Below are 19,013 nucleotides of genomic sequence, written 5' to 3'. Positions count from 1 at the left end.
CCCCGCCCCCCAGTCACATTTTCCCTCCCTGGTTTAGGACTGCAGACACAGTGAAGGAACATCACTTGAACATCACCAACCATTTCGTGTGGTCCCCTGTGGAGGTGACTCTGGGTCTGTACAGCTCCCTGTGCCAGTATTTCAACGAGGAAGAGGCCCGTTGGAAGACGGAGGGCATGGCTCCCTTGGAGGGGGCCACCCCGGAGAAGGCCGTGTGCTTAACCCAGCACCTGACTGCTTTTGGGGCGAGCCTGTTCGTCCCCTCGCACTCGGTGCAGTTCATCAAGCCGGTGAGTTGAGCCCTGGAGCTTTGATGGATGCTGTTGGTGTTACGCGCTGCTTCTGTTTTTAATTTGTTGTACCTTGGCGGTGGCTGTTGTTATTTTTGGGTGAAGGAAGCTCCCTTCTCCTCTTGCCTGTGGAATGGGGGACACAGCCACAAATGGGAAGGTGAAATTTCTCCATCTGGTCATGTCAGCAGAAACAGCTTAGGGGCCAAGCCTATAAGTACGGTGGCCATCTGTCTTGATTGCAAAAGACAGCCCTTTATTTCAGAAAGCTGCCTTTTAAATTTCTTTATTTTTCAAAAACCTTTGTCCTGCATTTCGATCACTTAACTTTTAACCACAGAAATAGTGCTACTTAATGCATGGTTTTTTGCATTTGTGTGAAAAAGATGGAAATTGAATTGTTTTTAAAATAAATTTACATATATTATTTGATTTTAGATATTTCTATCAGAATATGCTTCTTGTAGAAGTTTTTTTTTTGTTTTGCTCGTGAATTTTCCTTTCTAAAACAAATTATAAACATTTTTTAATTTTTTTTTTAATCCTTATGCACTTCTTTCAGATTTGCCCCTTTGTTAGATTGGTCCTTTATTAGATTGGTCCTTATAGTACCCAGAAAATATGGTCACTGGGTACTATAAGATAATTAAATATTAACCCAAAAGCAGCACCATTTGGGAGCAGCATCGTCTTCCCTTATTCCAGTGGTTCTCAACCTGTGGGTCGGGACCCCATTTGGGGTCGAACGACCATTTCACGGGGGTCGCCAAACAAGGCTGTCCGCCATCTTTTCCCCCCTTTTCTTTGGCCACGCCCCTGGCACCCGGTGATGTATAAGTGGTTGGGGGTCACCACAATATGGGGAACTGTATTATGGGGTCGCGGCATTAGAAAGGTTGAGAACCACTGCCTTATTCGCAAAGGTTTGCACGAAGAGCTGGACTTTCACAGCTCTTGGGATGCCTAGCAAGGCCAGGGAGAGGCCATCGTGGCTGGAGAGCAGAGGCTTGCGGATGGCATTCCTTTGGATGCTTTGTGGCCTTTGGCCCACTGAAGGGGGTCTTTCCTTCTTTCATTGACGTCCTTAAACAGCTTCGGTGGCTGGCCTGGTGGGCAAGGAGGGTCCTTCATTCCCTCTGCTATTTGGGAGAGCTTTTTTTGTGCAAACTGCTGCGCCCTCCCCATGCCTTGACTTTCTGTTTCTTTCAAGAGTAGGGCCTGCTTCTCCCCGATTGTGGGGATATTTGGAACCCCACAAATCTCAGTTGTCGGGGAGCAAGGAGTGTGCAAATGCCCGTCCTGTCCAAGCTCCCTTCTATAACATTTCAGCCCAAACTCCTCCAGATCCTCTGAATGGATCACTTTTGTGCACCGTCAGGCTCCAAAGAAATTGTCTCTTCTTTTATTTTAGCTTTGTGGCTTTTCTTTGGAGCCTGCCATTCTGTTGGGAGGGGGGAGCTTTTGGGAATGCTTTGTACTGTCTGTTTCGTTGCCCTTCCCCACCCCAGGGGGTGGAATGTCCCACCCTTATCTGAGAGGCGGTTTGCACTTGGAGCCAGAAGAAATCGAAAGTGAGAAAGACCTTAAGGAGCCCCCCCGAAAAGACCGGCTACCAAAGCACGATGCCACCTGTGGATTGGCTGGGATTCAAATAACACTGGGACTCTGGGGGGAGGCGTATTGAATGCTACTTTTAACATATCATTTTGCGGATTTTCCTCTCAGATCTCACCTTGATTCCCTGCTGTCGCTAGCCCCTAATAAAAGTTCCTTTTGAGACAACGCCTGTTTCAAGAGTTCTGCTTTCTTGGGTGGCTTAGCTCAGGGCTTTTCAACCAGTGGTACGGGTACCACCTGTGGTACATTGGCACCTGGCAGGTGGTACGCAACCATCCTAGAAAAGTGGTAGTGGGGGAGGGGAATGAGCTGAACCGGGGGCAGCACCACACAAGCCTGAGCGAGAGACGGCTGGAGCTGCAGGGCTGTCAGGGCTCAGCGGAAGCGCCAGAATCAACGCTTCTTCGGGACTGTCAGGGCTCAGCGGAAGTGCCAGGATCAGCGCCAGGCTCCAGCTGGAGCTCGGCGCTGATCCTGGTGCTTCTGCTGAGCCCAGAAGAAGCGCCGATCAGCTGGAATGTTGCAGCCTCTCCAGGGTCTTGTGATTTACATTCAGATGCTTGGCAACTGATTCATATTTATGACGGTCACAGTGTCCCAGGGTCATGTGAATTGACCAAACCTGCTGCAACCACCCAGCAGACGGGGGGAATAAAAACCAAACACCCCCCACCCCACCCCCGCTGCCAATCCTCAACAGAAATGCTCACAACAATGAAAACCTCGGACAGGAGGAAGAGCGCCGACGGACGCTGTCTTGCTCGGCTGTGGCTTGGAGGGCACTTTTTTCAGCGCCCTTGTAATTTCAAACAGTCACTAAGCGAACTGTTGTAAGTCGAGGATTATCTGTACTTTATCACTTTTTCCCTTTTTTTTTTGGTCAAGTTTTTGACACCTTGCTAGGCAACTGGTGGTCCTCGGATGTTGCCATATCCTAAAAGTGGTACAATGGGTGAAAAGGTTGAAAAGCCTGGCTTAGCTTGAAGTAGATCCTTACAAGCACTCGAAGACGTTACAAGGGTCCTCTGCATCCCTCACTCCCTTTACCGTCCCTCCTCCTCCCTGTTGCCAGAGTAGTCCTTGCCTTATGACCACAGTTGAGCCTAAACTTTCTGTTGCGAAGTGAAACAGGTTAATTTTGCCCCATTTAACGACCTTTCTTGCCACAGTTGTTAAGTGAATCACTGCAGTTGATAAGTTAGTAGCATAGTTGTACTAGAATCTGGCTTCCCCATTGACTTTGCTTGTTAGAAGGTTGCAAAATGTGATCACATGACCCTTGGATGCTGCAACAGTCATAAATATGAGTTCCAAGCGTCAGAATTTTGATCACATGACCATCGGGATGCAGCCGTCGTAAGTGTGAAAAATGATCCTACGTCACTTTTTTCACTGCCGTTGTAACTTTGAACGGTCACTAAATGAACTGTTGTAAGTCGAGGATTGTCTGTATTCCTCACCCCTCATTCTGCAACCTCATTCCTAGGCTGAATATGCCCTTCCTTTGAAGGGCTCTCTATACTTCCAGCTGTAATCCATTGCTCTCTCTCTAAGGCCACTTTAGCTGACTGTGTTCAGCAGGTCAGTGGTTCAAATCTCACCGGCTCAAGGTTGACTCAGCCTTCCATCCTTCCGGGGTAGGTAAAATGAGGACCCAGATGGTTGGGGGCAATGTAATATAATATATATGTTTTCTGAGGTTTTTGCGGGTGTTTGTATGTAGGTCTTTGGTTGTTCGGGTTTTCTCCCGCATAAAATTGGAAGTGTCTTGGCGACATTTCGACGAAGTCCCATTCGTCATCTTCAGGCTGGTGCTTTCAGCTTCATGCTTCTCGAAGCACGAAGCTGAAAGCACCAGCCTGAAGATGACGAATGGGACTTCGTCGAAACGTCGCCAAGACACTTCCAATTTTACGTGGGAGAAAACCCAAACAACCAAAGACCTACACACACACACACACACACACAAACACACACACACACACACACACACACATATATACATACATACACACACACACACACACACACACATTGCTTACTGGTGTACACCGCTTAGAGAGTGCTTGCACTTAAAGCGGTATATAAGTCTCATAAATAAATAAATAAATAAGGTGAAGGTTTCATTTCCCATCCTGTTCCCTGAGCTGGAGCAAAGCCCGTTTCTAGGGCGTCTCTTTTGGACCCTTCCATTCCTAGCCAGATGGCACAGAAGCAGCCAGAATGATTCTTTCACCCTTTGAATATTTTGATGATGTCCAATAAATTTATTGTTAATTTCCCCCCAATAGATAATATGAACATTGGGCACATACACGAAACACAAATGCCCAGTGTCCAGGTTATCAGTATGGAGGAAATTAACAATACATTATTGGACATCCTGAAAATATTCAAAGAATATAATAGTACATCGTACAATTAAATTGTTCCTTTTTTAAAAAAAAAAAATGGTGGTAATATACATAGGTTCCTGGGTAGATGTACTCAGATCTGTTACTGCCAAAATTCAACTGAAATGTGGATTAAGCGCTGGCTGAAAGTCAGACTGGTAAGTAGCAGGAAGTCACCATTCTCTGAAGTGCGCGCTTACCTTTCTTTCAGCCTCCAGGCCCCGGGCTCAACTACATCGTTCTGCTGACTTGTGCTGTGTGTCTGGTGACCTACTCCATGGCAGCTGTGATTGTGCACAAATTGGATCTGATCGACATCGGCCGTGTGGGGTCGATCCCCTTCTGTGGGAAGAATGGGCTGTACCAATATGAAATCTTGGTGAAGACAGGCTGGGGCAAAGGGTCAGGTTAGTATCTGTGACCCTCTTATCAACCGCTGGCTTAAGCCTTGAGAAACGCAGATCAGCCCTTCTTGGGAATGAGGCTGGATTCCTTCCCATATCACGGGAGGGGGAGGGTTACCCTGGAACCCCCTTTTCTGCCCAACCCTTGGGGGCAGGGCTGTCTTTTTCTTAAAACCATAGAGTGGTTTGCCAATTTATAAGTCCTCTCTTTATTAATAATATGTACAACCTCAAGCAAAAAAATGACAAAGTCACTGGAGAGGCTGAGCATACAGAGGGGGGCAGCTGTGGGGGGGAAGATGTCAAGACCGTGTCTGCATGATTGAAGCCCTGCCTCTTTTTTACCTGTCTAGCCCCAAAGAAAATGTTAAAATGCCACTCCCCAATGGAGCCCAGTTGGCACATCCTTCCCAAAGGCTTTTGACATTTATTTTGTGTTTTTGCAATACCGCTGCTCTCAACCAGATGCCCCAGTCCAATCATAGACTGATAAGGACTTAGGACAGTGGTGGCGAACCTCTGGCACGCGTGCCAGAGGCGGCACTCAGAGCCCTCTCTGTGGGCACGCGCACCATGCCCCGGAGATGGCAACCATCCCTCTTCAACCAGTTGCCGCTAACTCGCCGAGGTCCCATGTGGCTGGATGCAGCCCAGCACGGCTGGTTTCCCTCCCCCCTGTCCCATCCCTCCTGGCCTCGCATGCTCTCCTTTTTCCGGGCACGACCCGCTGCATCACCTCCTCAGCTGTCGGCCGGCCGTCCAGCTCAGAGGCGGCTTCTCTGAAATGCTGGCGGTGGGCTGCGGAGCCCCAGGGTGCGCTGGTCAAGGGGCCCTCATGCGCTCGCTGGCCTCTGTGTGCGGGGGCCGATGGTGTCAGGCAGCAGCCGCCCTGGACCCTGCCTCACCTTGCCCTGCAACAATGGCACCCCCACCCTGCCTCGCCTTGCCTCGCCTCACCCTGCAGGACGAGCCTGCTGCCCACCGCCCCACCTGCCAGAGACCCCCTGGATCTCCCCAAAACCTGCCTGGCCCCAACAGGCATCCTCCCCATGAGCAACCTTGAGGTGACCACGCCCACCTTGGCCACACCCAACCAGTCTGCCATAACCACAGCCATGCCCACCCAGTGGGCCACGCCCACCTGGCACCCGGCGATAAATAAGTGGGTTTTGGTTTGCAGTTTGGGCACTCGGTCTCTAAAAGGTTCGCCATCACTGACTTAGGAGGCGGTTTTTAAACAGCCACCTACTAAGTTATTGGTCCTTCCTTGCTGACTACGAAGGCAGACTCCACCCGAATGAATTGGGGGATAAATTAGTAATAGTACCGCCACCCAATTCTCAGAAACTCCGGATGGTTTCAAAACTGGTGTCAAAACTGGAAATAGTTTAGCTGTTAAAATTTTTACTCTCTCCATCGTAATAAATCTTGTTGAAGAAGAACTTTGAGAATTATGTGTGAAAGAATTACTTTTAGTTGCGGCAACTGCCGAAGAGCTTGAGGCGAGTCCTGCATGACACGATGGTCTCCAAATTTTCTGGCATATAATGGCCAACCCTCAACTTTGGCTGGACGGTCTGGAGAAAGCGATGGCTCCAGTCTGACCTATCCGAAGGCAGTGGACTGGAAAAGTCCCTCCTCTCTCTAGCTCTGCATCCTGGAGTCCAGTAAGCAAGGGCAGAATGGAGAACATCTGGCAGCTGTTAAAGAACGCAGGCATCCTCTGTGGGAAAAACTCCAGAACAAATATCCCTCCCATTAGAACATTGGCAAGATAATGAATATTGGATCCGGCGCTCCTGTTTGGAGAGGCAACAGTCCCAGGCTCACACAAATGAGGCAGTTGCTGCTCCAATGTGCCTGCAATGTGATCCTGCAAGGGAACTGCCCCATAGAAAAGTAGATTCCTTTTAGTTGCCAAAGTAAACAAAAAACAAAAGAATTGTCTGGCAAATAATTTTTGCTCAGGAGCAAGTTCCTGGGGGAGTAATCCCTACACCACCTCTTTTCTTAAATTAGCCCAAGTGTCACCAACAGGCTTCGAGACAAGACCCTCAGTCCCAAGATTTAACAGAATAACAAAGTTGGAAGGGACCTTAAAGGTCTTCTAGTCCAACCCCGTGCTCAAGCAGGAGACCCTATATCAGTGGTTCTCAACCTTTTTAATGCCGCAACCCCCAACCGGTCGTAAGTCGAGGACTACTCAACCGGTCGTAAGTCGAGGACTACTCAACTGGTGCAGCACCGTTTGCAGAAGGGGACTTTTGGCGGGCTCAGCAGGGCAGAGACAGCCTGGACAATTCCTATTGGCTTTGGAAAGCCAATAGAATTAGACTGTATTCAAGAGAGTCTATTCTATTGGCTTTTGAAAGCCAATAGAATAAAAGGGAGGAGCACAGCTAAGGAAAAAGGGGGAAAAAATGGCGGACTGCGTTGTTTGGCGACCCCCGTGAAATGGTCATTCGACCCCAAATGGGGTCCCGACCCACAGGTTGAGAACCACTGTCCTATACCATTCTGGACAAATGGCTGTCCAGTCTCTTCTTAAAAGCTTCCAGTGATGAAGCACCCACAACATCTGAAGGCAAGGCATTCCACTGGTTGATTGTCCTCCCTGTCAGGAAGTTTCTCCTTAATTCCTGGTTGTTTCTCTCCTTGATTAGTTTCCATCCGTTGTTTCTTGACCTGCCTTCAGGGGCTTTGGAGAGAATAGATTTTCCTCCTCTTCTTTGTGGTAGCCCCTCAAATATTGGAACACTGTCAACATGTCACCACTAGTCCTTCTTTTCATCAGACTAGACATACTCAGTTCCTGCAACCGTTCTTCATATGTTTTAGCCTCCAAGCTCCTAATTATCTTTGTTGCTCTTCTCTGCAGTCTTTCCAGGATCTCAACAACCTTTTTATAATATAATATAACATATATATATATTATATAATATAATACTGGATGCAGTATTCCAAGTGTGGTATTATCAAGCAGTACTAACACTTCCCATGATCGTGATTCTGTCCCTCTTTTAATGCAGTCTAGAATTTGCTTCACGCCAGCTTGGGGAGCATATCTGGCAAATTCGAAAGCTTATTCATAGTTTTGCAACGTTCTGAAATGATTGTCCCATAGCTGTGGAATGGCTTGTTTTTCTCTTAAATAAACTATGCAGCTGCCAACAGCTGTTGTGATGGGAAATGAGACTTTCTATTGACTTTAGATTTAGGATGGCAGAAGAAAAACATTAAAAGATCTGCCGTCTTACATCTGTCAACAGCATTTGGGGCTGATGTAAGCTCTTATTTTTGTCTTTTTTTTTTTTTAAAAAAAAAAGAACTAAACCCTTGCCGATAGCCTTGTGATATCCAAGGAGAAAACTTCTCATGAGCAAATGGTTGTCCTTGTTCACTGAAGTGTTTTAATGGGTTTCTCTGTAATCCTTAATTACAAAACTAGGCTGTGCGGATTTTGGAAGTTATGGGGAGTCCCGGCTGGGGACAGAATATATATATTATTTATCTATTAAACATTTGGTTGTTTTATTTCCTGGTGCTCGTCTTTTATCTTTTGAAAAAAAAATATATATATATATATATATATATATATATATATAATGCAGTTTAAATGTATGGGCACATACATACATTACATCTGCTTCATATAATTTATATTCTTCTCCTAGTGAGGGGATAATTGGAATTGCACCAGCATCTGTTCCACCCTAAAGATGCTGTGCAAATTTACTATCATCCAGGCCACCTCCTGAGATTTTATAAAGCCATCTGTCTGGCCTGTCCCAGCCTGGGCATTTAGGAAAGAAAGACCCTCGACCCCATTGTGGTGAAACGTATATGTTTGACTAAAACCAAGTAGTTATACCGCATAAGCAGAGCCAGATCTGAATATTCCCACGTAAACCCAGTGCTTTCCCCCTTCTCCCATCACGTTGTTAATGTCCAATGATATTCAAACTAGGTGTTTTGGTAACAGCCCTAAGTTTGGCGCCTCTTTAGTGGGCGTTTGCATTCTGTTCCCATGCCGGTGTCCTTGGATCTTTCAGCTGTTGGCACCTCTGGTTCCTCTCATCTCCCCTCCCTATATTTCGCAGATCTGACACAATCCTTGACTACCCTCTCTTCCATTCAGCACTTACTTTCCACTCGGATGAGCAAGAAAACGTCTCAGATTAACACATTTTGGTCCCGTAGCCATAATTCAGCCTTTAGACACCTTTGGCCTGGATGATTGCGTCTTCACTGACATATGGCAAACCATTTTGGGGAGAAATCCCTGAAGTTGGTTTGGCAAGAGTTGGTACATTCCAACGATTCTCTGATTCTCTGCCTAAGTAGTTTTACTCTGACTGATGAAGTTGCCTGGATGAGCAAAGAAACGTCCCAAGATGAAGAAAGTTTGGTCCAGTTGCCATGATTCAACCTTTGGACATTGCACTGGAATGCTTTGTTGGGATTTAGAAGTGAAAGCTGAGATTCCCATTCTGCTAAATTCTTTGAGACCACCAAGTGACAGAAGTATTGGGCTGGCTGCTCAGCTTTCAACAACTCCAGGGCTGTGGTTTTCACACTTGCTGGGCATTTGAGGGTTTTGTTTGCTTGTGTGTGTATGTGTACATAAATGAATGATATTGATATCAGAAGTATATGAAATAGTTAAGATTTATTTATTATTTCCATCGTTTTCTCCATCTGCTTGAAGAACTTTGAACGGAAGCGGTAAAAATCAGGATGATTGCAATATTTTCCATGGTGATGGTTTTGTGATTAGGAGAGCAGAGCCCCAGCTGTGTTCCAGCTGCCAGGCTTCAAATCCTGATTCAAATGGCAGATCTGGGACCCCGCTGTACATTATAAGGTGTTTTGCTAAAGCTCTTCAGGAGATGCTTAGAGAATCTCAGTTTAAGCCAGCCTTCCTCCCTTCCTTCCTTCCTTCCTTCCTTCCTTCCTTCCTTCCTTCCTTCCTTCCTTCCTTCCTTCCTTCCTTCCTTCCTTCCTCCCTCCCTCCCTCCCTCCCTCCCTCCCTTCCTTTCTTCCTTCCAGGGACCACAGCCCATGTGGGGATCACTTTGTATGGGACGGATAGCAAATCTGGCCACAGACATCTGGATGATGAGAACGCCTTTCGCCGCAACAGTCTCGACATCTTCCAGATTGCCACAGAGCGGAACCTGGGCAGGGTGTGGAAGATACGGGTCTGGCATGACAATAAAGGTGAGTAAATGCAACAGAGTGTTGAGGTTAGCTGGGCAGCAACAGTACAGAACTTATGATTCACCATGAAATCAAGGGCAAGGAATCTCTGCTTTTCATCGGTCTTTTGAATTTATTATGACAAATGTTTGTCTCAGAGGTGGTGTAGCTTCTCATCTGTCAATATATATGTATTCCTCTGCTTTGCAGGGTGCCTTTAATCTTCTCTACCTCTCCTCCATGTTCCCACACAGTCTGCTAAGCCCCTAGACCAGGGGTAGGCAACCTTGGCTCTTTTATGATTCGTGGACTTCAACTCCCAGAATTCCTGAGCCAGCCACGCTGAGGGGAAAGGGAGAGGTTTCCAAGCTGAGCCATGCTGGCTCAGGAATTCTGGGAGTTGAAGTTCACGAGTCATAAAAGAGCCAAGGTTGCTACCCCTGATCTATACTCCTTTGTTTCCTCATAGCTATGCTGGACAGGTAAATGCAAGGGTGGTGTTGCTCAACCTTGGCAGCTTGAAGATGTGTGGACTTCAATTCCCAGAATTCCCCAGCTTTGCTGACTGGGGAATTCTGGGAGTTGAAGTCCACGCATCTTCAGGTTGACAAGGCTGAGAAAGATTGGGCCAGGGCGATGGAACACAGCCCTCCAAAATGCCTCCCACTCTCCCTGGTATGCAAAGCACCCTTCCCCAAGCTGGTGCCCCTGAGAGGGGTGGCCTCAACCTGGTGGAGAACGAGACCTCTACCCTCAGGGCAGAAATCAGGTTGGGGAAGATAATGTTCTCTTGTGACTTTATAACTTGCCCTACAACAACCCAAGTTCTCATTTCCCTACCCGCCATGTTGGAGACACGATGGGAGATGGACAACTTAGCAATATGAGATCCCAGCAGGAAACAAATCCTAGAAGGGCATCATAGAAAGGAAAATGGCTCTGGAGTTGCAGGTCTAGACCAGCTTCGAAAGGAAGAAATCACCCCTTGTAGGAGGTCTCTGCCCCAGCAGACCCCACAGGCAGGGAATATACAGGATAACAGAGTTGGAATGGACCTTGGAAGCCTTCTGGCCCAACCCCCCTTGCTCAAGCAGGAGACCCTATACCAGGGGTAGGCAACCTTGGCTCTTTCATGACTCGTGGACTTCAAATCCCAGAATTCCTCAGCCAGCCGTGCTGAGGGGAAAGGGAGAGGTTTCCAAGCTGAGCCATGCTGGCTCAGGAATTCTTGGAGGAAGTCCACAAATCATGAAGGGGCCACAGTTCCCCCATGTTGTCTCAGGAATTCTGGGAGTTGAAGTCCCCAAGTCATAAAAGAGCCAAGTTGCCTCCCCCTGCCCTAGACCAGTGGCTATGTTTTGGTGTCACATGAGGCCCAAACAAGTCAGCTGATCATATTGACCTGCTTCACACAACTTGCTGAGAAATAGCTGGACTCCCATAGTATGCTGACATTTAGCCCCCTTTTTTGCTAAGACTACTATGCAAATCCAGCATTGGAGTGACTTTTTCCCCTTTGGCTTTTTCTATAAGTTGAAACTCAGAATTTATTTATGTATTATTTATTGTTTATTGAGATTGCCTATCTCACTGTTCAAGTGACCCTTACAACAGGAATCCCCCCCTCCCCCCCCAGGCAATGGCCCACTACTGGGCTGCGACCTGTTCGAAACTGGGCCGTGCAAGAGGCAGGGAGTTCCTTTTGCGCAAGGAGCAGGCACGGGTGCCTGATGCTTGTGCAAATAGAGCTGCACGAGCATGCTCCCCCACTGCTTGCACGGAACCATCTGTCATGGTTCTGACAGATGAAACCCTTCAAAAGAACTTCGAGGCATTGTTTACCTTCAAGAATCTTTTATTCGAGAAACAAAGTATCGGCATTACGTAGTTGAACCCAAAAACTAAATTCCCCTCCCCTGAATACAAAGTAACGAAGTACAATTCCCACCTCCAATAAACAGTCATAAATCACATCCCCCAATTAGCTTGAAGCGGGGGCTTCCTCCCCAGCTCTCCAGCCCACCAAAACACTGTCAGCTCTGGGCCCAATGACCTTGGATTCCCACAGCCGAGTTATTATTGTTATGACTAGCTGGACTCTCATCCCTATCCCCCCTCCCAGCATCAACTAATTCTAAAGCATAGAGAAAATGGCTGTATTTTCATCTGTTTCATCTGTTGTCAAAACAAGAACATCCGATGTTAGCAGTGTTGACACCATCCTCTCTCCTCGTTCCCCCCCCCCCGCCCGCCAGTCTGCCAAGCCGGAATGGTTGGGGACCGCTGCCTTAGAGAACAAGTGAATAGTTCTGGCTTAGCCTAGCTTGACTTGTTAACGCTGCCTGAGTGATAAAGGGAGAATTTCCAGCTTGCAAAGCTGCTGGGGGGGGGAGGGGGGAGGAGAGGAGGCAGATGTTCTTAGTGGCCATTTTCCAAGAATGGTGATAGGAAGAGGACTCAGACGATGGCCCGGCTAAACCGTCTCTCCTTCTGCCTTCTGCTTTTCAGGACTCAACCCAGCTTGGTTCCTGCAGCATGTCATTGTCAGGGACTTGCAGATCTACAAGAGCTACCACTTCCTAGTGAACGACTGGCTGTCTGTGGACAGTGTGGAGAATGACGGCCTGGTGGAGAAGGAGGTCTTTGCTGCCAGTGAGTTGGAGAGCAGCCCAGGACCCCCCTTGGAGCCTCTGCTGGGTCACTGCTTGCCCCAGTTGGGGAGCTCCACAGATAGGGATGATAGATAGATAGATAGATAGATAGATAGATAGATAGATAGATAGATAGATAGATAGATAGATAGGTGGGTGGGTGGGTGGGTGGGTGGGTGGGTGGGTGGGTGGGTGGGTGGGTGGATGGATGATAGATAGATAGATAATAGGTAGGTAGGTAGGTAGATGGATGATAGATAGATAGGTAGGTAGATGGATGATAGATAGATGGATGGATGGATGGATGGATGGGTGGGTGGATGGATGATAGATAGATAATAGGTAGGTAGGTAGATGGATGATAGGTAGGTAGGTAGATAGATGGATGATAGATAGATAGATAGATAGATAGATAGATAGATAGATAGATAGATAGATAGATAGATAGATAGATAGATAATAGGTAGGTAGGTAGGTAGGTAGATGGAAGATAGATAGATGATAGATAAATAGATAGATGATAGATAGATAGATAGATAGATAGATAGATAGATAGATGATAGATAGATAGATGATAGATAGATAGATAGATAGATAGATAGATAGATAGATAGAGTGAGGTGTAGATGGATGAGAGATGGATGAATAGATAGATAGATAGATAGATCAAAGAGAGAGAGAGAGACAGACAGACAGACAGACAGACAGACAGACACAGAAAAACTGTGGAGGAGGAAGGAGGATCCAGAGCAGTGGTTCTCAACCTGTCAGTCGGGACCCCATTTGGGGTCGAATGACCATTTCACGGGGGTCGCCAAACCACGCTGTCCGCCATTTTTTTCCCTTTTCCCTAGCTGTCCTACTCTCTCTTATTGATGGCCACACCCACTTGGGGGTCACCACAACATGGGGCACTGTATTATGGGGTCACAGCATTAGAAAGGTTGAGAACCACTGATCCAGAGGGATCCAGCTTGAGGGAGCTAATAGCCATGCTTGGCTTGAGCCTTCACAGCAAGGGCAAAATGGCTGCCCCAGATCAGATGCCACTTCTGAGGGAAGGGAAACACAAAAGGCCTGAACGGGAGAGAGCAACACTCTTTAGCAAGAGGTCCTTGAAGCCCGGAAGGGGCACAACTGATCCTCTCAGAGAGATTCCCCTTCCACTCTCTCACTTGCTGGCTCTGGGATTCTGGGAGTTGAAGTCCGCAAGTCATAAAGGGGCCGCCGTTCCCCACCTCTGCTCGATAGAGTTCACCCCTTTCTCTCCCTCTGCAGGTGAGGCAGACCTGAGGAGCTTCTTGCGGATCTTCCTTGGTGAGCTGCAGCGGGGCTTCTTTGAGAGGCACGTCTGGCTCTCCCTGTGGGACCGGCCCCCTCGCAGCCGCTTCACCCGGGTCCAGAGGGCATCATGCTGCTGCCTTCTCATCTTCCTCTTCCTCTGTGCCAATGCCGTGTGGTACGGGGTCGTCGCAGATGCCAACTTCAGGTGAGCCACCGGCATAGGATGTACTCAAAGTGCCGGGGCCTTCTCTGTGCCCACCTGCACGGAAGGAAGAATCTTCCAGGGTCTCTGCTCAAGGCTGGATGAAAGAGGAAAGAATAAAGGTCCAGAAACGCCAGCCCCAAATTGTTCTTCTTCAGAATTCAATTTAGCCCCCTGGTTCCTAAAGGGGTGACTTTCCCATGCTCCCTTCATGGCCTCAGGAGACTGTGGCCTTCACTGACAGCAGGAGAACATCCGTGAACCTCCCTCTAGGTCTTTTTGTGCCCCGACACAGGAGGGCCTCCCCTAAGTTAGTAGCAATTACTCGCCTGCAGGGACACCCCCCCCTTCAGTCCAACAGAGAGAGAGATACTGGAGCCCAGCTTGAGTAGTGCTGCCCTGCATGGAAGGAAGAGACAAGAAAGGCCAAAGATGCTTTTTCAGAAGGCAACTGGACTTGCCTTGTTTTTCCTTGAAGGCCTTTCGCTTCTCCTCCAAGAAGCTTCTTTATTTATTCATTTATTTACGAGACTTATATACCGCTTTAAGTGCAAGCACTCTCTAAGCGGTGTACACCAGTAAGCAATGTATATATATATTTACATTGCCCCCAACAATCTGGGTCCTTATTTTACCTACCCCGGAAGGATGGAAGGCTGAGTCAACCTTGAGCCGGTGAGATTTGAACCGCTGACCTGCTGAACACAGTCAGCTAAAGTGGCCTGCAGTACTGCACTCGAACTGCTGCGCCACCTCGGCTCTGAACTGAAGAAGCTTCTTGAATAAGGAGCGAAACGTCTTCAAGGAAATACAGGGAAAGTCCAGCCGGGATAACTGAGAGTCTCCATAGACATGAAAGAAAGACATTGGTTCTGGGAGGAGGAGCAGCAGGTGTCAGCCAAGGGGCTCCACACCGGAAACAGCGTCCTAGCCCAGGACAAGGCTTTGCACCATCTTCAAGTCTTTGAGTCCCGTGCAAAGGGCTGTGCGCTCAAGACAGAGCCAGTTTTACACCAATTTATTTTAAATTGATAAATCCTAATTTAAATTAAATCTTAATTTAAACTCTGCCATGTTTAATAATTCCCCCTCTTTGCTTTATTAAAGATTACTGTTTGTGGCAAATTTTGGCTGCTCAACAAGATCCTGAAGGAACCTGGAAGTCTGTCTGCAAACCTTGGTGTCCTTTTCTTTTTTCTGGGCATAATGGAAAAAGAGAAGAAGGGCAGAGGAAGGCAGCTGGGTGCCTCCTTTCCTCCTGCTTGGTTCACAAAATTGACCCATTGGGCCTCCCTTCTCTGCAAAAGGGCCTCCTGCTGTCTTGATCCCCACGTGCTTAAATCTAGACGGGTGCAACCTCAGGGCGGGATACTAAGTGTAAAACTCCCTGGGGTTTTTGTTTTGTTTCATCCTATGTGAAAAATCTCTCTTCCTAAAATTTATTGTTTTAATATAAAAAAGGAAAGAAACTGCAGGGAGAAAGAAATACAAAAACAAAACTGTAATATGTAATTTCCTAGTATGTACAGGAAATTAAGCAGCTTCATTTTTAAACGTGTCATTAACCGAGCTGCCTGGAACAGCGCTGATGGATCGATCTTTCCATTTCGTCCATACAGAGTCAATTCTTTTCAAAAACCTAATCTGTTTTCAGCGATCCAAGTTTGTAAATCGGCAGTTACACTATCTTTCTAGCGTTAAGTAATAATATTGCTATATAAATTATTACTTTTCAGACAGTTAATAAAGCCAAAATGCTGAGCCCAGCTCCCATCATCTAATGCAGTGGTTCTTAACCTTTTTGAACGAATCACCCCCTTGAGCCAATGAGGAAGTTGTCATCACCCCCCTCCCCCAACATAACCTCTCAACCACAACATAGGAAATAATTCTTCGATTTATGCAAACACTTTTTTTGTTTTCTTTACAATTGTCATCAGGACATTGATGCAAATAGTTTATTTCCAGTCTTTTCCCCATATCTCCCATATTCTGGCCAATGGCGCGCCACTGTATGGGTAGAGGCTGCTCTGCAACGCGCATGAAGATAAGCGATGCGTTTTCACATATGTACGGCGTTCTGTACTGAAGCTAGCTGGAGGAACATTTGAAAACACAATTCAATCCACTAATAGCGAGCGATCTGATGTTTTTGTGCGATAGATATACGGCGATTCACTGTACGAAAAAGTCTCAAAAGTGTCCCCCAAACTTCTCGCTCCATCGCCCCCATATCGCCCCATTTTCGTTCCTCCGCCCCCACGTCGCCCCTTTTCATTCCATCGCCCCCTGAAAAATGAAATCGCCCCCTGGGGGGCAATATCGCCCATGTTAAGAACCACTGATCTAAGCCACCCGTTTTATTCTCCCCACATAGTGAAGTTGAAAGATTCCCAAAAGAGCAGCTGTGCTCACGTTTCCCCAGAAGCAGAAAAAGTTCCTTTCTCCCCAACCACCTAGAACACTAAACAGCATTTATATGAAAGCACCTTCTACATTTTCTGGAATCTCAATAACAGACAGCCAAACAGCTTCCAATTGACTTTTTTTTTTTTTGGTCTCTTTATAGTCAAGTGCCCATCTCCACCCTGATCCCGGTTAATGGCGAGACAGTCTTGGTTGGCTTGGTCTCCAGTTTGGTGGTTTATCCTCTTTACCTGATTCTCCTGTTCCTATTCCGGATGGCGCGGAGCAAGGTAACAATAGAAGACGGTCCATTTCAAACACATGGAATGTAGAGTTCGGAATAGCCCTGTTACCTGGGAAGTCCAAAAGAATTTGGATTAAGGGTTCCACAGCGCCTCCACTCTTAAAGATGTCCCAAAAGTGTGCTTTCGCAAAAGTCAGCTGGATTTTTTTCCTTGAGGACGTTTCTCTTCTCATCCAAGAAGCTTCTTCAGTTCTGACTGAATGGTGGAAAAATGGAAAGATTTATATCCCTTTCTAAATCCTTCCGTTCTCCACCATTCAGTCAGAACTGAAGAAGCTTCTTGGATGAGAAGCGAAATGTCTTCAAGGTAAAACAAAGGAAGTCCAGTGGCCTTTTGAAAAAGCATCTTTGGGACAACCATGACCTGAATGACTGAGAATCTCCATAGATAACTCTTACAGATGCTTAGTTTCAGAAGTTGCTCAGAGTTCCGTCTCCTTGGAAGAAAGTTGTTGGAATTTGCTGTCTTGTAATACTTGTACTTTCTGTTGTTGATTATACTGACACTACAGGCCTCTCCAAGGACTCAACAGTTAAATTTGTATAGCAGTTTTCCAGATTTTTAAATAGTGATGTTCCAGTTGAAAAAATATTTTTCCATTCTTTTGTAATAAGAAACTTGGCAGCTAAAAATAGCAATGGTTTTAATTTCCTATGTTGCATCAATTTTGATGGCTTGAAAAAGAAGGGCAATAAACCAACAGCAGCAGCCACAGCATTCGTTGTGAAAGATCTCAAGGTGATTTTTCCAACTTTCTTCAAATATTTTTAACCTAAAGAAATGCCTAACTGGGCACTGACATTGAAAATGATAATCTGTGCCAGGTGGGTAATAAATCTTGTGTACACACTAACTACACATGCGGGCGCGCGCACGCACGCACACACACACACACACACACACACACACTGACATGAATTTCAAAAACTAGAATCAGGCTGCAGCATAAAATTGACAGAAGTGAAGGGGGTCTGTATACACACACACACACACACACACACACACACACACACACAGTGAGAATCCCATCTAGGAATCATGTTAGCCTTCCAGGGATTTGACGGACTTCAATCAATCAGAATAGAGCTGGAAGGGAAATTGGAGGTCTTCTAGTCCACCCCTCTGCTCAAGCAGGGGAACCTATACCATCTCAGGCAAGTGATTGTCCAGCCTCTTCTTAAAAATCTCCAGTGATGGAACATCCACGATTTCTGGAGGCAAGCTGTTCCACTAGTTAATTGTCCTCACTGTTAGGAAGTTTCTCCTTAATTCCAGGTTGCTTCTCTCTTTGGTCAGTTTCCAACCATTGTTTCTTGTCCTGCCCTCTGGTGTTTTGGAGAATAATTTGACCCCCTTTGCCTTGTGGTAGCTGCTCAAATATTGGAAGACTACTATTATGTCCCCCCTAGTCCTTCTTTTTTCTAGACTGGCCATTCCCAAATCCTGCAGTCGTTCTTAATACGTTTTAGTTTCCAGGCCCTTAATCATCTTAGTTGCTCTTCCTTGTACTTTTTCCAAAGTGTCAACATCTTTTTTGTAATGTGGTGACCAAAACTGGATGGAGTATTCCAGATGTGGCCTTACTAAGGCTTTATAAAACGGTGCTAACACTTTGATTCTATGCCTCTGTTTATATAATCAAGGATTGTGTTAGCTTTTTTTGGCTGCTGCCGCACACTGCTGGCTCATAGTCAAGTGCTCGTCCACTAGGACTCCAAGGTCCCTCTCACAGTTACTATTTTAGAGCCAGGTTTTGCCTAATTTGTACTTGTACCTTTGGTTTTTCCTGCCTAGGGATAAAACCTTGCTTTTCTCCACATTAAATTTAATGTTGTTGTTCAAGTCTGTCAAGTTCTTTTTGGATCCTCAGCTGGTCTTCTGGGGTGGGTACCTGCAGGGGACATTAGGAAAGTCAAGATGTCAAAAGTCAGCAGAGGGAGGGCTGGATATGAGCTTGCTAAGAGCCACTCCTCATTTGTGAGATGTGGGTCTGGAATCTACAATCTGACTTGCAGGCTGCGTTAATAGAAATCTTTATAAACAAAACAACAACAACATAGGTATATAAGTTATAAGTCTACTGGCGCCATAGAGAGAGACACTCTATCCCAAATTCTGTTTAACGACTTCCGAAAGGACCTTTTTTTCTGGGAGTTTTATTCCAGATAGTCTGGAGATTGGAATGCTAACTAGCTTTGAATTCAAAGATGGAATTACTAGGGACTTGTAATATTATGTAACATTTCAAATAAATGTTACAGG

General features: G+C 46.5%; 1 protein-coding gene across 5 annotated transcripts in view; it reads left to right on the top strand.

Moving 5' to 3' along the window:
* The window catches only part of PKD1 (polycystin 1, transient receptor potential channel interacting), a 159,146-nt gene that overhangs the window by 114,794 nt on the left and 25,339 nt on the right, over nucleotides 1-19,013 (top strand). For all 5 annotated transcript variants that reach the window (XM_039349704.1, XM_039349703.1, XM_039349705.1 and 2 more), the window contains exons 25-30: nucleotides 38-290; nucleotides 4,512-4,707; nucleotides 9,754-9,924; nucleotides 12,412-12,555; nucleotides 13,833-14,043; nucleotides 16,610-16,736. In XM_039349704.1, coding sequence (XP_039205638.1) covers nucleotides 38-290; nucleotides 4,512-4,707; nucleotides 9,754-9,924; nucleotides 12,412-12,555; nucleotides 13,833-14,043; nucleotides 16,610-16,736 — 1,102 coding nt within the window. The remainder of the gene's footprint in view (nucleotides 1-37; nucleotides 291-4,511; nucleotides 4,708-9,753; nucleotides 9,925-12,411; nucleotides 12,556-13,832; nucleotides 14,044-16,609; nucleotides 16,737-19,013) is intronic.

This window comes from Crotalus tigris, unplaced genomic scaffold (genome assembly GCF_016545835.1).
Source record: "Crotalus tigris isolate CLP2741 ecotype Arizona unplaced genomic scaffold, ASM1654583v1 scf7180000018301.7375997, whole genome shotgun sequence".
Classification (NCBI taxonomy): domain Eukaryota; kingdom Metazoa; phylum Chordata; class Lepidosauria; order Squamata; family Viperidae; genus Crotalus; species Crotalus tigris.
The sequence above is the reverse complement of the archived record's forward strand: the minus strand, read 5'-3'. Positions and strand labels throughout refer to the sequence as shown.